Source organism: Geotrypetes seraphini, chromosome 5 (assembly GCF_902459505.1).
Source record: "Geotrypetes seraphini chromosome 5, aGeoSer1.1, whole genome shotgun sequence".
Lineage (NCBI taxonomy): Eukaryota > Metazoa > Chordata > Amphibia > Gymnophiona > Dermophiidae > Geotrypetes > Geotrypetes seraphini.
Genome location: NC_047088.1, coordinates 161,792,176 through 161,811,035, shown reverse-complemented (window position 1 = coordinate 161,811,035; position 18,860 = coordinate 161,792,176). Strand labels below are relative to the sequence as shown.

Genomic DNA, 18,860 nt, shown 5'->3' with positions numbered 1-18,860 from the left:
ACACTTACTTATGGATTAACTTGCAGTCATAAAACACTATGGGGCTCATTTTCAAAAGAGAAAAACATCCCCAAAATGGCATAAAGTGGCTTTTGGACATTTTGTTTACTAAAACATCCAAACTGCCATTTTTAAAACACATTTTTAGACAGTTTTCTATGTTTGTCTGTAGTGCGTCAAAATTTCAAGGGGGCATGTTGGAGGTGTGTTTTGTGTGGACTTATGAGCTGGGTGTTTTTCTGCAATAATGGAACATTGCAGAAAACAACCAGGGCATAACTTGGATGTTTGAGGCTAGACCTGTTTCAATAAAGAATATGTGCCCTCAAGGTAGCCAAACTGACCAGATGATCACTGGAGGCATGAAGGCAAGGCCTCCCCCTTACTCCCCCAGTGGTCACTGGCCCTCTCCCACCTCCCAAGATGTGAATGAAACAGTATATACCAGCCTGTATGAAAGCTTCAGCAAGCAGGTCTCTTGAGTGGTTGGTGCAGTGGACTGCAGAGAAGGGAATGCAGGCCCATATACCACTCTAACTACCGTGTTTCCCTGAAAATAAGACAGTATCTTATATTCATTTAGGGCCCAAAAAAGGCACTAGGTCTTATTTTCGGGTAGGGCTTATTTTTTTCATGTACATGATCATCTCTCCTTTCCTCTCCTTTACCCCATTTCTTCCTCTTTGCTTTCTCCCACATGTGCAACATCTTTCCTCCCCTCTCACCCATCCCCTTCTGCCTTCCCTCTGCAGCATCTTTCTATCCCTCTATCCCTCCCATCCTCCTGTGCAGCAGAACCCTTTGCCCAGCTTCCTTCCTTCCCCCCCTCCCATCCCTTGTGCAGCAGAACTCTTGAGCACCCGCCGCGCAGCCGAACCACTGCTGACTCTCCTTCCCTCTCTCCCAACCGATCCTTGTCGAATGCCCTACTGCTTTGCTGGGATGTCTGTGTGGCTAGTCTGCTAATAATGCTGGCTTCTTCTATGTCCCAATAGCTAGCTTTTGTGCATTTTTCATTCAAATGTTTTGAGGACATCTAGCAAATGGTCATTTTCAAAACAAAAAGTTGGACCTTTTTCTGGTTTGAAAATGTCATTTTCTCTACTGGGTTTTTGATGTTTTTCCCAAAACACCCAATATCAAATTTAGATGTTATATTGAAAATGCCCCTCTAAAAGTTCTGTCTATATCTATGGACAAACTTCCTGTGAACATAGTGCCCTCTGTGATTTATCATTTTAAAAACTTCCATGGTACTTCCTCAGTTCAGGACTAGAGCATTCTACATCTGAGATTCGAGAAATGATGGAAAAGGATGACAAACTCTAAACTGTCAATCCTTGGAGTAGGTGGCGGAACCTCGATCTGTTAGGCTATGTTAAAACAGAACAGATTATGGTGTCACATATATACTCACCAGGTTCACACAGACATTGATCAATGACCTAAGGTGAGGCAGAAAGGATATGATTGGCTGCCTCTGCAGTGTCAAACAAACCCCTTCAATTAAATTGCTAGCAGGTTCCCACTCAACCTGTCGCCTGCAATACAATGGGATGCACTATTAGCTGCAGCAGGATGAATGAATATGACATCGGTAGAGGTTTGGCACGGCAATGTATAATATTCAATAGTGAGCTCCACAGGGAAATCAATAGCTCTGTGTACCTACTGTGCAAATATCATATTGTTGAAAAAGACAGGTTTTATTCAGAATGAAAATACATACAACAATCTTATCTTATCTTCTTATTCCCATTTCATCACATAAGCTGCAAGATAGGTACGATAGTGTTGTGAGATGGCATGAAAGTCATGATGAACTCTGATTCAGTTATCACCACCACATGTCCAAGGACTTGACTTAAAAACATTTCTCAAATTGGCACAACATAGGATAAATCTCATTATTGATCAGCTCATATTTTATTACAGTAACTAGTCTTTAAGCCCGTTACATTAACGGGTGCTAGAAAGCAGCCCCCTTTCCCTCTCCCCCTCCAGTTCCTCCCTAACTGTCTCTCCGTAGCCCCCCTTCTGTCTTCCCCCCCCTAAGCAAAATGATCTGCCTCCCAGCACACTCCTCCCCCCGAAGCAGCCCCCTTTCCCTCTACCCCTCCAATTCCTCTCTGACAGTGTCTCCGTGGTCCCCCTTCTGTCTCCCCTCCCAAGCAAAGCTGTCTGCCTCCCAGCACACCCCTCCCCCCAAAGCAGACCCCCTTTCCCTCTACCCCTCCAATTCCTCCCTGACTGTCTCTCTGTGGACCCCCATTTTGTCTCCCCCGAAGCAAAGCTATCTACCTCCCAGCACACCCCTCCCCCAAAGCAGACCCCTTTCCCTCTGCCCCTCCAGTCCCTCCCTGACTGTGTCTCCGTGGCCCCCCTTCTGTCTCCCACCCCAAGCAAAGCTGTCTGCCTCCAAGCACACCCCTCCCCCAAAGCAGGCCCCTTTCCCTCTCCCACTCCAGTTCCTCCCTGTCTCTCTGTGGCCCCCCTTCTGTCTCCCCAAAGCAAAGCTGTCTGCCTCCAAGCACAGCCCTTCCCCAAAGCAGGCCCCTTTCCCTCTCCAGCTCCAGTACCTCCCTGTCTCTCCGTGGCCCCCCTTCTGTCTCCCCCCCAAGCAAAGCTGTGTGCCTCCAAGCACACCCCTCCCCAAAGCAGGCCCCTTTCCCTCTTCCTCCCTCTTCCTCTTCCTTCTTCTCAGTTCCTCCCTGTCTCTTCGTGGCCCACCCGATTTTCTCTTCTCGCGGTCTGGCCAGCTCTCCTAGTCCCTTGCCGCCACCGCCATCCCCTTCCCTTCCCGCGGTTGACAAACCTCTTGGCTCCAGCAGCGGCCGCAGCACTGTAAACACGCTGCTTCGCGGCCTCTACTGCTCCGATTTGCTCTTCCGTGTCCCTGATGATGTCATCAGAGAAACGGAAGAGCAAATCAAGGCAGTACAGGCCGCGAAGCAGCGTGTTTACAGTGCTGTGGCCGCTGCTGGAGCCAAGAGGTTTGTCGACCACGGGAAGGGAAGGGGGTGGCGGCGGCGGCAAGGGACTAAGTTAGCCGGCCAGACCGCGAGAAGAGAAAATCGGGTGGGAGGCTCAACGGGGATTGGGGGGGGAGGGGCGAAGACGACGACGAAGACTGAGCCCTTGCTTTCTCCCTAGCTCCCAGTGCCCTACCGGTCTGTATACCGCGATCTGGAGAGCAGGGAGTGCAACGGTTGCGGCTGGCAAGCAATAAGGCTCGTGACTCGCGCATGCGCACGTCTGCAAAGCCACGGACATACATCTCACGGATCAGGGATTTCAGATCACGCAGATCTGAGTGCGCATGCGCGTCTAGCGTTTTATTATATTAGATATAAATACTTGGAGCTTGATATTCAGCTAAGCCAGCCTTCATTTAAAATTAAGCATTGCTTAACTATTTTCAAATATTCAATGGCAGTATCCATTTAACTAATGCTGCTAAATATACTTCTGATTGGCCACCACATTCTTGACTACTATTTACATATTTAGATCCACAACATGCTCAATTTGGAAAGGTTGTGTTACGGATGTGCATATATTTCTGATTTTACAACAACAATACACACATACTTTAAAATATTTGGATGTGAGCTAGGCATAAGTGCAGCCAACTAGTATTTGGGCCTATTATTTGGATCACTGATTGAGGGGCAATTGCGTTTGCCTCTCTGTTGTTAGAAAACTTCCTCAATTTTTCATTAAAAAAGAGTTTTTATACACTTGGCCTGTTAATTGTCTTTTTCTGGACACCCAGTTTTTTTAAATTAAATTTGTCTCTTACCTGTAGGTTGCAAAATCACTACTTAACAAGTGTGAATACTGGCATTTATATGTGCTGAGCCACTGTTTTTTTCTGTGTTTCTTTGGAAAATGGTTGCTTTTACTCTGCATACCACCAAATACACGTGTATTTCCTGTGGCCTTATAAGTATTTTGCAAAAGGCTCCATGTTCAGTGAGCCTTTTGTAAAATACCTTGTTAATTGTAAATCTCCCAGCTTGGACATCCCTTTATGTACTTCAGGCTTCACATATACAAGACTAAAAGTGTTATATAGATAACATATCAGTGCAAGCTTATTCCCAGTGACGTAGAAAGAGGGGGGGGGGGCAGACCGCCCCAGGCACCTCTCCACCACCACCATGCTTTCACCCTCCTTTCTTTGCCATCCCGTACCTATTTAAAATCTTCACCAGTTCAAGCAACTACTTCTAGCCTGCTGCTCCTGCTGGCCTGGCTCCCCCTGAAATCACTTCTGGGTCATGGGGCCAGGAAGTGATGTCAGAGGGAAAGCCAGTGCGACCAACAGGCTACAGAAGCTGCTCGTGCTGGCAAATATTTTAAGAGGTATGGGGTGGGAAGGGAGGGCACGAGTGTGGTATGGAAGGAGCATGGAGAGGGGCAGAGAGGAAGGCACATGGGGGCCTCCCGCCCTAGGTGCCTCCTACCCTCCCTCCACCACTGCTTATTCCTGCTATTTCTGCATTCAGAATTGCAAAAGTTATATAAAGAATAACTGTATATTTCCACTTTCCATACAACTTTTTGCCTCAATCCCAGACAACTGTGTTAATGTATTACTGTATCTCTATTAACATGCATTGTTTTATCACAGGCCCTTTTTATGCAGTTGGACCTGATAACTTGCATCAACAGCAATAGCACACAGTAGTAATTCTAGCTAATAACAATTTACAAGACAAAAATTAATTCATGTTATGTTCCAGCACATGTATATAAAAAAAATCTGTTACATGCTCAGCACCTACTGACAACCATATAACTGCTTTTGAATACTAGGCCCAATATTATAAACTTGAAAGAAAATTTCCACTGCATATTTTGAAAGCTGCTTTAATTTATTTTCATTAAAGTCTAGCTCGGAACCACTATATCTTATGCAGCCCAACGGGGAAAATCCCCCCATACAGCACCACTGACTGCACAGATAACAGCACTGAATATGTGCCTGCATTTAAGCTGATGTAGTGTCTGATGCTGCTGAATATTAGACCCATACTTGATAGAAATATGCTAAGAAATATTTTGATGCTATTGCTAGTATTCTGATGTATTGCTTGGGATGTTTCATTGGATTTACTTCATCCAGTTGAATGTAGATATAGATTATGAGCCCACTAGACACAGAGAAAGCACCTAAACATAGAAACATAAATATACATAAGATATATGAACTATTCTGTATGCAGATATAAAAAATTTGACAGTTACATGGGGATAGTGCAGTTTAAGATAGTCAGGATGTTTAAGTACTTACCAGAGAAGGTGTGTATTTCCTCTGCTGTTGTCCGGAGACCGGCACCAGATAGATGGGAAAAACATTGGTATGTACAGCAGCAGAAGAAATAGACAATTTACAAACCCTTTAATTCAAGTCACTGGAATGCTGTAACACGACATGCCCTTACTTCAAGGTTTGCCAACATCAGAAACTTGAACAGAACGTTTCTGTGACATGTGCTCACCTCAAAGTAGGCATCTTGTGAATTTTATTGAACATACGATCCAATCTCTTTAAGATGAGGATAAGGGCAGGTCTCACTGCCTCAGCTGTCCAGTCTGTGATGGGCAACATTTCCATGATGTATCGCCGAAGCCCCCGACTTTCCATCGTCTGTGTGTCATAAGGCGCCAGCTTCAGAAGGGAATGTGCAATTTCTGCCAACCTGAAATTATTATTTGTTAAAAGGGCAGACCAATACCTCTGCAGTGTGAGCCTCTACCATATCAGTCCCTGAGATGAAAAGATCTTGATTTCTTCTAGTGGTGGCAGGAAATTTGGCCTCTGTACTTTTCTGAGCAGACAGACAGTCCTACTCTTCAAATGGGGACTTGCTAGCCCAAATACCGTGACATTGCAGCTGCTCCAGATAAGTGGTCTTATTTTCATAATTGGATATTTTGGCCCTGATTCTATAAATGGAACCTAGCAGTGCCTAACTCCTTGGCATCGTTTGGCGTGGTTGTCAATCAACCACTAGGCATCATTTATAGAATCGCACCTAGCGGCATCTATCTCGACTTAGGGTTTTCCTGACCTAATGTACCGGCATCTAACACAGACGCCTACTGACCTATTCAATGATTATAAGTGGCATATGCATATTTAACAGCTAAACTGCATTGATAGCTTTTGCTAATATATGAGAGACCCCCTTATCACTTGAATTCTGTTCTATGAAGTAAAGTTGAGAATACGCTTATACTCCCTCCTTTATAAAGCCATGCTAGCGTTTTTAGTACCGGCCATCACGGTAACAGCTCCAACGCTCATAGAATTCCTATTATCTGTATTTTTTACTGCCTGGAAAATAAATCCTACTTTTGATCTTACCTATAAGCTGAGTAAAAGATAATTAGGGGTTCCACTGTTGAAAGTGAGCAGAGGGTCATGGAAGAAAAAATTGCATTCAAAATGCTCCCTGATCAGGTCTGTAGATGAATGTCAATGTATGCACCTTGTGACATACACAGATGATTGCTTAACCTCCAATGACAGTCTTTCAAAGCTTAGATATCTGTACATACTCTAGCTTATCGTACTGCTTGGCACTCACTTAAAGCTCAATCACTTAGATGATTAAGTGAAATTCTGACTAGTCCACATAGTCTGAAAGTACTCCTCGGTAGTTTCTCTTTGAAAATTGAGTAAAATATGAAAGTATCCATGTGCTTTGTATCCACCAGTGCAGTAGATACAAAGCACATGGCCATTGGATATTTTATCTTTACTCACCGATTGAGATATTTGATATTTTTCTCATCCTTACTAGCGTTTTTAATCATTGTGTGCTCACCGTCCGGGACCCCTGAGGAAGGCTTTATGAGCTGAAATACGGTCTATATTGGGTCCGCAACACTGATTTCGTATTTGGATGAGTTTGGGTTTGCATTATTGTTCCTCTGTGTGGATGAGTTTGTTCCTAAAACAAACATTTTCAACATGAATATCTATTCCACAGTTTCTTTGTGTTTTGGCATTCTCCTTTCTACTGTGGAATAATTGTGTGTGCTCTTTGCATCCATAGTCAAGGATAAAGGTGATAGGCTCAGGAGTAATCTAAGGAAATATGTTTTTACAGAAAGGGTAGTAAATGCGTGGAACAATCTCCCGGTAGACGGTGTCTGATTTCAAGAAAGCCTGGGATAGGCACTTGGGATTTCTTAGAGAGAGGAAGAGAACATTTACTGCAGATGGGCAGACTGGATGGGCCATTTGGCCTTTATCTGGCATCAAGTTTCTATGTTTCTAAAGTGCATGCTGTTATCTTTCCCCAACCAAACCTCTCTCGGGAATGCCTCTCATTGTGGAATCCCACATGTACTTTCAGCAGTTTTCAAACAGGCCCTTTTTCCTCAGGTAAATTGGTATTTAGCTAGTTAAATGAATTTAAAAATTGCCTCTTAAGGCCTCACTAGTCTCATGTGGATCCAAGGGTTAGGTTTCAAATCCATCCATAGGGAAATGATTGTGATAAATTACAGCTATCATTAGTTGGGCAAATGCCCACAAATCACACATTTGCATAAAGATTTCAAATGATGTTTGCTCTTAGAAGCAGTCCATCATCAAGAGAGCACAGAGAGTAAACTATCTGCTGCCAGTAAAGATATGAGCAACCCAGGTCAAGGATAAGATATTCGTAGGGCATTATAGTAGAGACCCACACTGCAGCTACCAACTTACGTGGCCGGTTCACAGAAAGAGGAGTTCAGTGCTCACTATTGTAGCTCCCTGTGTGTACACCAACACAAAATCCTCAGAAGTATGTTATATATGTAAATCAATGTCACTTTACAAGTTAGCTTTTAGTCCTCAGAAAAGTAGTGCCGACATCTCATGGAAGCAAGTTTTCCCAAAAGGATAAGATACTTGGCAGCAAATACACATCCATTCCTGCATGTCCTTGTAGGTATTTTACAAAAAAGCTCCGTGTTTGACAGAGCTTTTTGTAAAATACCGTCAGAATTGAGTATGTCCCTATTGGGATGCTTGAATTCCAGTCATAAAGTCCTATGTAAAATGGGGCTTTATAGCTCTTAAATTTTAGTGCAACAAGTCTGCTCCCTCAGTGTTCACTAAGTAGAAATAAGAAGAATTTTTTCCCCAGAATAAGTTACTTTGAGTTCTATGGATGTTTGCTTATTCTATGTATGCTGGATTGCTAGACTTAGGGCTCCTTTTACTAAGGTACGCTAGGGCTTTAATGCGTGGAATAGTGCATGCTATATTGCCCCGCGTGCTGGACCTTAACGCCAGCATTGAGCTGGCGTTAGTTCTAGAAGCGTAGCATGCGGTAATTTCCTGCGTGCGCTAAAAACGCTAGGCGCACCTTAGTAAAAGGAGCCCTTAGTATAACTTGTTTTGTATAGCTAGTTATTACTTTGTGAAAAGGAGCAATGGTGCTTTAAATGCTTTTCTTCACAACACTGGAACTCATTTACTGCTTCCTTGTTTCTGGGATATATATATCGTGGATTGAAGACAAAGTTTTATTTTATTTTTCTTTCCAGCTTATGATTTATCTTTAATCTTATCTATTGTTTTGCCTTTTGTCTTTGTTTTGTTCTATTTCTATCATTTAAATTTCTCCAGAATTCTACTGTTCAACGGCTCCCCCTTCTGCTTCTATTCCTTTCTCTCCTCTCTTCTACCTTCCAAAGTATTTAGATCAATGCTGTCTTGTTAAAATGTTTATTTTATTTTTATTTTTCCTCTAACTCTACTTTTCACTTCTCTATTACCCTCCAGGTACTTTAGTTAGATTGTGAGCCTTCGGGACAGTAAGGGAATTTTTCAAGTACCTTTCTTATTTCTAATCTTAATGTATATTTTCTGTAAACCGCTTAGAACCTAACGGATGTAGCGGTATATAAGAAATAAATTACATTACATTACATTACATATATAGTATATATCATTAATTGCCAGAGAAAACTATCATACTATGCATTCTCTTTACTCTCTAGTGAAACAATGTATAGACAAAACAGAAAATACAGAAAGCCCCTCAGGTGAATTAATTACCAGGCTGTAAGATTTCTTCTGAACCCAAGCCAAAGATACTATAAAAGCTATGCATTTTTTTCAGTATATAAATGTGAAAAGCAGGATACTATTTTCCTTCATGTTGGACAGCAAGAGCGGTACCTCATATGAGACTTCACATCTAGTAGTTCCAGGGAGGTGACCCGGGGTTCTCCAGCAAGGTTCTGCAAAATTTTCAACCTGGGACCACAGTGCTTATAGAACTCTGTGCAGATATTCAGCAGAGATTCTCGAGGCCTCCGAAATTCTTCCCGAGCAATTCGTTCGTCTAGTTCCTCTCGTGGCAGACCCTGGCCTTCCTCCAAAAGGTGAAGGTTATCCCTGCAGAATAAAGAGGCAAATGTTTAGTAGAATAGAGTAGCAGTGTGAGAATTAATTCTGCTGTATGTTCTTTTCCCATTATACATCAACCGAATTTCATTTTTTGTTTCAGTGCTATAACCGGGCCAAAATTCATTTTCAACCATGTGTCAGTTTGAAACAAAAATGCAGGTGCATTTCTGGTTATAACTGAAACTCTTCCCAACCAAAAGCAATTTCCATTCTCTGTCCCCCCCCCCCCCCCCCCCGACCAAATGCATTACCCTCCAACCACCCATAGGGACTACCCAGGTTTAGTTTAGAAACCCTGGTGGACTCGTGGTCTAGTCGAGGCAGGAGTGATCCCCAGTTGCTCCTGTCCAAGTAGGCTCTGCATTCAAAATGGCAGCCATGTCCTCCTGTAGCAGTTTTGTGAGACAGTCATTTTAAGATTGGACCCTGCTTGGCCAGAAATAACTGTGGATCACTCCTGCCCAAGCCTTTTCCAATCTCAAAATTTGCTTGAGACTGCTGTGGGAGGTCCCAGCAGCCATTATGAATTTGGAGAACACCAGACCTTCTAAGGTAGGTCTACAAAACAGCCTGCCTTTGGTGAGGGTGGAGGCATGCCATACTGGATTGACTTTGGTTTCAGCTGAAACTGTGCAGCAAATTTCTGCCGCAGATGCGGTTTCAGCCATAACTAAAAAAAATGGTTTTGGTCGCTCTTTATTATAGACATTCACGTTTTGATTTCATCCTGCACACATGCATCATCATGAGAGGATAAAACCAAATATACATGATGATCAGGATGCCAATAGGACATCAGAAGGGGGAGCTGGAAAGAGTGGAATGTAATCTGGGAAAGGAAACCAACACCCCCCCCCAAAAAAAAAAAAAAAAAAGGTGACCTACCTTGTATTTACTCCAGCTGACATGGTGTGATTGGCTGTTGTGGCTCCTTTGTGACCTTGGTCACACCTGCTCATCTGAGGGGCAGTCATGGGTCTTTAAAAGATGACATTGGCAAAACAACATTTAGGATACAAAGTATTATTGAGGTTATTTCTGTCACTCTGCAAACTGAAGTACAGAGTTGACACCTCCCATTTAATTTGTTTTCCAATATGAAGCAGCAGTATTACTTCTAATATTATGAATCTACCTTTTTCATAAGGCACCATAAAAACTCTTTATTCCACAAGCACTTGAAGCATGATAATGTGATACAATGTTCCCAGGCCACAAAAGTCAGGCTTTGACTAGGAGCAGGGACTATGGCAGGCCTGCACAACTCCGGTCCTCAAGGGCCGAATCAGTCTGGTTTTCAGGATTTCCCCAGTGAATTTGCATGAGATCTCTTTGCCTTACTGCTTCCATTGTATGCATATAGATCTCATGCATATTCATTTGGGAAATCCTGAAAACCTGGCCTGGCGAGGGCCGAAGTTGTGCAGGCCTGGACTACGGTAATCTTCCTGTCTGTATAAAATAGTGGAAGACTTGGATATCTTGCAACATATCCATATATAAATCCAGAAAACACATATCCCTCCTCCCCACACACACACTTAAAATCACATCTACCACTTGAGAACCATATTCTTATCCATCTCTAAATAGAAAGCAACCAAAAATGTACAGCTACCAGTGATGACAGTATTGTAAGTATATTCAATGCTACCACCTAACCAGATAGTAGTGCTGAAAATATACATTTTTAAAACTCTGTGGCTGATTTTTAATAAAATATGATTGCTACCCGACGTGAAAAATGACCCAATTGTATTCATGTTATTGCACTATCAGTGAAAAGGCATGAGCAAAATCTAACTTATTTGTTGTCACTTAAATAAAAAAGGAGACTGAAGTTTGGGAGTGGGAGACTGGATGGACCATTTGGCCTTTATCTGCCATCATGTCTCTATGCAACAGGCATGCAGATGAGATGATTAATAGTAGCACTTACCCCCTCTTCTACGAAACCGCGCTAGCGGTTTTTAGCGCAGAGTGCTGCACTGAATGGCCCATGCTGCTCCCGACGCTTATAGGAACTCAATGAGCGTCAGGAGCAGCGCAGGCCATTCAGTGCGGCTCTCTGCGCTACAAACCGCTAGCGCCATTTCGTAGAAGAGGGGGTTAATCTAGCAGGAATCTCAAATTAACATAACGGTTTTAAAACAATATATAGGACTTCTTTTACTAAGGTGCGCTAGAATTTTTAGCGCACGCTAACCTCGCGCTACACGAAAAATACTAACGCAAGCTTTATGGCGGCGCTAGCATATAGCGCACGCGGTAATGTAGCCCACGCTAAGCGCTCACTAAAAACGCTAGCGCACCTTAGTAAAAGGAGCCCATACAGTATGTAGATCCTTCAGTGTAAGAAGACTGAAAAAGAAAATGTGAAGACATCCAGCTACGATAGTTTAGTATTTCCCAGCCTGCACAATTGATATTAAACTGACTTAAACGGACCTGGATTCTATAAATGGTGCCTGAAGTGAGGCACCTAAATCGGCAAGGCGCTGCCAATTTAGGCATCTAACTTCATTTTTTAATTGGCTTAATCGGTGCTGTTAATTAAAAGCACCATTAAAAAATGATTAAAAAACTTAAGTGGCCGGCAGGCGCCTAACTCAGCAGGTGCCTACCACCTCGCTGTAGGCGTCTACACTGAGGCGTTTACTGGTGCCTACAGGAAAAGAAGGCGTGGTTAGTGGTGGAGTTTAGGCAGGCGTCTATCTTAGGTGCTAGTATATTAGGCCAATAAGACAATGGCTTAATATACCAGTGCATAGCATTATGATGCCAGCAGTGCCTAAGTTGATTTAGGCTCTGGCATGCATAATTTTACAAACAGCGCCTAACTTTGGGCTCCTTTTATCAAGCCGCGCTAGCGGGGTTAACGCGCGTAAATTTTCATCGCACGTTAACCCTTGTGCTGGCCAAAAACTACCGTCTGCTCAAGAGGAGGCGGTAGCGGCTAGCGCGTCCCGCGGTTTAGCGTGTGCTATTATGCGCGTTAAACCGCTAGCGTGGCTTGATAAAAGGAGCCCTTTGATTGACATGCGGTAGGTGCCGTTTTCACAGGCGCCTACCAAGTTGGGCGCTGTCTATAGAATCGGGCCCTCAATGCACAGTAACTTTCAATGCCAAAAAATGCAAGGTCATGCACCTTGGTGGCAAAAATCCATGTAGGACTTACACCCTAAATGGTGAGATCCTAGCAAGGACTGTAGCAGAACGTGACTTGGGGGTGATCATTAGCGAAGACATGAAGACTGCCAATCAAGTGAAGAAAGCTTTATCCAGGGCTAGACAAATCATGGGCTGTATACGTAGAAGTTTCATCAGCCGTAAGCCCGAGGTCATAATGCCGTTGTACAGATCCATGGTGAGACCCCATCTGGAATACTGTGTACAATTCTGGAGGCTGCATTATCAAAAAGATGTGCGGAGAGTTGAGTTGGTTCAGCGAATGGCCACCAGGATGGTCTCAGGACTCAAGGATCTGCCGTATGAGGAACGACTGGGTAAGTTGCAGCTGTACTCACTCGAGGAACGCAGAGAGAGTGGAGACATGATCGAGACGTTTAAATATGTCATAGGCCGTATCGAGGTGGAAGAGGATCTCTTTTTCCTTAAAGGACCCACGGCAACAAGAGGGCATCCATTGAAAATCAGGGTTGGGAAATTTCATGGCGACACCAAAAAATATTTCTTCACCGAAAGGGTGGTTGATCACTGGAATAATCTTCCACAACAGGTAATTGAGGCCAGCAGCATGCCAGATTTTAAGAAAAGATGGGATTGGCATGTGGGATCTCTTCATGGAGGTAGTTAGGGGGTGGGCCATTAGTGTGGGCAGACTAGATGGGCCGTGGCCCTTTTCTGCCGTCATGTTCTATGTTTCTATGTTAACTGAACATTTTGATTTATGAAAAAGTCACCTAGAAGCTTTTTCCAATGCATTTTTTGCCATACGAGAGGTGCATATAAAGAAAACCCTGTCAAGAAACATGGGTCCTCATTTTAATATTTATATTAAGATCCTCTCTTAGGAATGGGATACATAGATTAAAAAGTTGAAAAATGTAAGCATAGCTTTCAAAAAGTATGCTCACAATGGAGATAATTAAAACGTGGAACTATTACTTCTCTGTAGAAGGTAAGAGGGGTGTAATATCTAAAGAAAGAAGCATTAGGCACAGTTAAGTTTAGAATTTATTATCTTGTTTTCTTATTTTATTACCTTACTAATTTTGTCTCTTTCTTTCTCCCATTTATGTGGACTGTATCATTTACAGTTTTTCTTTATGTTTAGTAATTTATTATGTTTTGTGATTTTCTGATATTCTTGAATAACTGATGTGATGTATATATCTTTAAAAGCAAAATTTAAAAAACATTTGGAACCATCTGAAAAAGAAAATTAAACAGGTCTGCTCACCTGACTTTACTCTTGCAGAGCCTTGTGTGATATCTGGTCTTTTTCAAACATGTTTCTTTCTAAACTAGACGTTCTCACTGTATATGACAGCACCCATACTCTTAAAGTTATTTTACAAAAGGCTCTGCATTCAGTGAGCCTTTTGTAACATACTCTGCTAATTGTGCATGTCCTGAATTATACATCCCTTGCTTTACCTTGATGTCCTATGTAAAACTGGGTTTATATAATAATTATTGCTGATGTTCCATTTTAACATAAGTGTATTTTATGTCTGTTCGTTTTTGAAAAATTGCTTTGACAGAATTGTAAGCATAAGATTTTCCATAGAAATTTCCTTCTCTATTCAGGATATATGTTTATACCTGGTGAGGGTTTCCACACTATACAGGAGAGCCTGCAAAGAGGTAGCCAGGGCAGCAGTGGCTGCAATTTCCTCACGGGCAGCTGATACAGTCTCTAGTTGTGATGTCTGCCTCTTCAGTTTTTGCAGATAGCAGGGAACAAGGGCTTCCAGTACCATCAGCATCTGAAGGCTAAGTGACATAATATCTAATTAATATAAATCAGTGTTTATGGACTGTACCTCAACATTTATTCTGTATTTCCCTCAGGATATCTAGAGGAAGGGACGTTTAAATAAAGTCTGCTTCTAAGGATGTAAAAATATGACTAAGATCAGAATAAAGAAAAAAAAATCAAATATTATGTTATAAGGAATTTAACTATGCTTTCATATTTATCATTTGATACTGAAGGTGTGTGTGTGTGTGTGTGGAGGGGGGGGGGGGGGTGTTCGTAGTTCAGCCTACAGAAATAAAGGGGTATTTTCAATATGATATCTAAATCTGATTTTGGACATTTTGGGAAAAACTTCAGAAAATTCAGTAGAAAAATGTCCTTTTTCAAACCAGAGAAATGGCATCTCTTTTTCAAAAATGGCCATTTCTTAGATGTATTTGTCCTCAGTGTGTCTGTTTTTGAATCATTTTTTGAAAAAAAAAAGTTCAAATGAAAAACACACTAAAACCAGCCATTGGAGGGGCCAGCATTCTTAGCGGACTGGCCATACAGACATCCTGTATATATATATATACAGTGGAACCTCGGTTTGCGAGTAACCCGGTTTGCGAGTGTTTTGCAAGACGAGCAAAACACTCAGCAAACTTTTGACTCGCAAACCGAGCACTGCCCCGATAAACGAGCAATTACAGTCCAGGAAGCACCGCTTCGGGGGATTCCTTTTCCGTCTTCCAGCCAGGCTTCCATGTCGGGTGCTTTCCGCAGGTTGGAGGACCTCTGTCTGGGCCTGTGCGGCCGGGTGCCGTCCCCCCTGCAAGTTACATGTGACGCGCACAGCGTCAATCATCGGCATTGTGCGTGTTGTGCGCGGCATGTGGGTGGGGCGGCACTCGGCTGCGTGGGATCGGGTGAGGGCTCTCCAGCATGCGAGGGGCATCCGAAATGGAGGGCTGGCCGGCAGATGGAGGAGGCATCCTTCTGAAGTGGCACTACTGGGTTCTCCGGCGGCTGGCGGACATTAGAGGCATCCCCCTGAAGCGGCACTGTGGGGTTCTTCTTTGGATGACGGACGGAGGAGGCGGACGGAGGAGACAGCGCTGCAGCACCCGGCACCCGACAGGTACAGACTCCGGGTTCTGGAACGAATTGTTGCTGTTGCCACTATTTTCTATGGGGAACTTTGCTTTGATAAACGAGCATTTTGGATTACGAGCATTCTCCTGGAACGGATTATGCTCGTAATCCAAGGTACCACTGTATATATATATATATATATATATATATATATATATATATATACTAGTCTTTAAGCCCGTTACATTAACGGGTGCTAGAGTAGATGTCTGTCTGTCTGGGTATTTTTTTTCTTTGTCTCTCTCTCCTTGCATGCTGCCTGTCTGTCATTTTTTCTGTCTGTGAATCTCCCTATGCCTCCTTCCTATGTCCTTAGTGCCCCTTCCTATGTCCATAGTGCCCCCAGTGCCCCTTTCTATGTCCTTAGTGCCCCCAGTGCCTCCTTCCTCCCCCCTCTGATGCCAGCCTGCCTTCCAATGAACCCCCCACCCCTCCTCCGATGCCAGCCTGCCTGCCTCCCATTCCCCTTCCACTGAACCCCCCCTCGATGCCTGCCTGCCTCCCATCCCCCTGAGCAGCATGTTTTCATGGAACCCCCCATGCCATCCTGCCTTCCATTGAACCCCCCACCCTCCTCCAATACCAGCCTGCCTGCCTCCCATTCCCCTTCCACTAAACCCCCCCGATGCCAGTCTGCCTGCCTGCCTCCCATCCACCTGAGCAGCATGTTTCCATGGAAACCCCCCAATGCCATCCTGCCTTCCAATGAACCCCCCACCCCTCCTCCGATGCCAGCCTGCCTGCCTCCCATTCCCCTTCCACTGAACCCCCCCCTCGATGCCTGCCTGCCTCCCATCCCCCTGAGCAGCATGTTTTTAACCCCCCCTGCGCCAACCCTAGGAACACCACTAACATGCCGCGACTCCCCCTTCCCCCCGACCTTAGGCACACCACTAACATGCCGTGACTCCCCCCCCCCGCCGATCTTACCCGGCACAACAGAAACCTCCGTTGACCCTCCCACCGCTACATGGCTGACAAACCCGGCAGGAGCAGCAGCATCCCAGGCACATTGAACGCTGCTTCAGGTCTTCTACTGGCCTAATTTCTTCTGCCGCGTCCCTGATGACGCCCCAAACAAGACCTTTTAGGCAAAGAAGGGAGCCAGTCCTTCACCTAAAAGCAGGATTCTGTAACCGGCATCTGTCAAAATCAGCTTTGATTATCGGTACTTGGACGATCTGTCTTTTTGATCATCCAAGTACCGATTTAGGCCACTTCTTGAACTTTTTATTATTATTATTAGCCCCTTAGTCTGTAAAAACCTTGGAAAGGACTTTGTAGGAGGTGTCTAAAGCTGACCATTAAAGGAATTTATCATATGTTATACATGCAAAGGTCGAGAATGAACCTTTTCATTTCCTAGGTGTGCAGAAATGGGACTATGCAGAATGCTATTTCTATATTTCCAATGTGAAAATCTGGTTAAGTGTTTGATGGAAAATCAGTGAACAGATTTATTAAGAAAGAAACAACAACAAAAACCAAGTCAGGTATTTCATGATGAATTGTATGTACACATCTAGCTCTCATGCTATCCCTCCCTGTCTTCAACAGGACTCAGATAGAGAATGCCAGAAGTTGTTACCTCCTGAATGATTCTGGGGCATACGCCACCACTGTCACACACAGTTTGATGCCTTCACTTATTGAGAATGCTAGATCTTCATTCCCATAGCAGAAATCTGAGAAAACAAATGGAAAGAACATCTTATAACATTTCTTTTCATAGTGTTAACCACCAGAGTCTGGAATGATGGCTCCTGCATTTACTTACTGGTCATAAAGTATTAAGTTAAACTGATGCCCAGGTGCGAATTATTTACATATACACAAGTTAAGAAATCCATTGAGCATTTTTTTAAAGTCTAGTATGATTGGGCTGCTGAAAGTGGCAAACTCTATTGGACTGTTATCGGGTCACACCTGCGCATGCGCAAATGCCCTCCCAATGCAGCTCTGAGCATGAGAATAGGTTGGGGGAGGTGGGGCTGGTGTGGAATGGGGCATGACTTGGGCAAAACAGGGAGGGGCTGGGTAGAACTGGGTGTGCCTGGTGGGTTGGGTCCATGTGTCCAGATTTTACAATGTTAAAATCTGGTAACCCTATATTTAAGGCCTCATAGTTGTTTTCATTTGTAAAATATGAAACCGTGTGATGTTCCCTACTGAAGGTCATCTGTTTCTATCTCTGCTGGCAGAGATGAGCAAAGAGACAGGAAAGATATGTACAGAGAAATGCGTTTTTGATATATAAGGGTACAACCCCTGGCCTCCTTTGGTACCCTACACAGGAGGCAGGCCAGAAAAACACTATCAGGTAAAAAGAAGGTAAACAGGACAAATAGAACTCCCCCCTTTACCAGTATATTTAGGATTCTGGGACACTGATCCCCAGAGCTATATGTAACCAGTTGCTTAGAGAAATTCTCTGCCAGCTCCCACAAAACACCTTGGAATCTTTCAAAACAGCCAATAGTAGCTCTCTGCTCTTGGCAGTGGGAGGAGTCTATATAATGCACAGCTTTTCTATTGCTATGACATCAGAGGCCTATTTGCTGAATTCCTGCACTTTGAAAGGTTCAGTGAGCACATGAATTACCCTTCTTACAATGGAGAGGAAGTGAATATCAAACAAATATTTCCCTCCGTATTACCTAGTGATTTCAGGGGTCTTTCTGCTTTCACCAGCTCTAAGATGTCTAAAATATCAGGTGTATCTCCTTCCAAAGACTGCAGCAGGTCAAAAAGGCACTGAGCTGATACCCCTTTGCTGGGTCCACTATTTGTAGCATCCTATATGAAATGAAAGAAGATATATCAGTTCAGAACAGTCTTTGAACAGGTCTGCCCTCTGTTGTCCAGTTCCATATCTCAGATACAGTTATTTTTTAAAATAGGGAGGTCTGTCTTTGTTTGCATGCCTTATACTTCCCATAGCTCATGTACAAAAATATATAAACAAATATATAATGCGGACATCATTTTGATATAGTTTTATGCAAATACAGTGGCAGTTATTTCTTGGTGGTGGTGGGTTTCTTCCTGTTCTTTTAACTCAATTGAAACTAGCTTCCACTGAACTTTAGTACCATAAGCTTTTATTTATAACTACCCAGAGGCTAATCTGGGCTTAAATATAGTCACCTAAAGGGATAACAAGGCACGTAGGACAAGAGGGTATGCTGGCACTTACCAGATAACACACTCACATTTAAGGTGCCTAGATCAGTGTATCACAAACTGTGTGCTGCGGCACACCAGTGTGCTTCCTGAGATTTCAGGTGTACAGCGACACACTGGCAAGGAGGAGAGTCGTCCACGCCGGCTAACTGCCTAAAGGACGTGCCGGCGTGG

General features: G+C 43.6%; 1 protein-coding gene across 1 annotated transcript in view; it reads right to left on the bottom strand.

The window, feature by feature from the left end:
* Positions 1–18,860, bottom strand: part of UNC80 (unc-80 homolog, NALCN channel complex subunit) — a 392,207-nt gene that overhangs the window by 96,137 nt on the left and 277,210 nt on the right. The window contains 7 exon segments of the mRNA XM_033945805.1: positions 1,418–1,541; positions 5,508–5,708; positions 9,194–9,469; positions 10,310–10,402; positions 14,213–14,383; positions 17,092–17,188; positions 18,161–18,299. Of these exon segments, the coding sequence (XP_033801696.1) occupies positions 1,418–1,541; positions 5,508–5,708; positions 9,194–9,469; positions 10,310–10,402; positions 14,213–14,383; positions 17,092–17,188; positions 18,161–18,299 (1,101 nt within the window).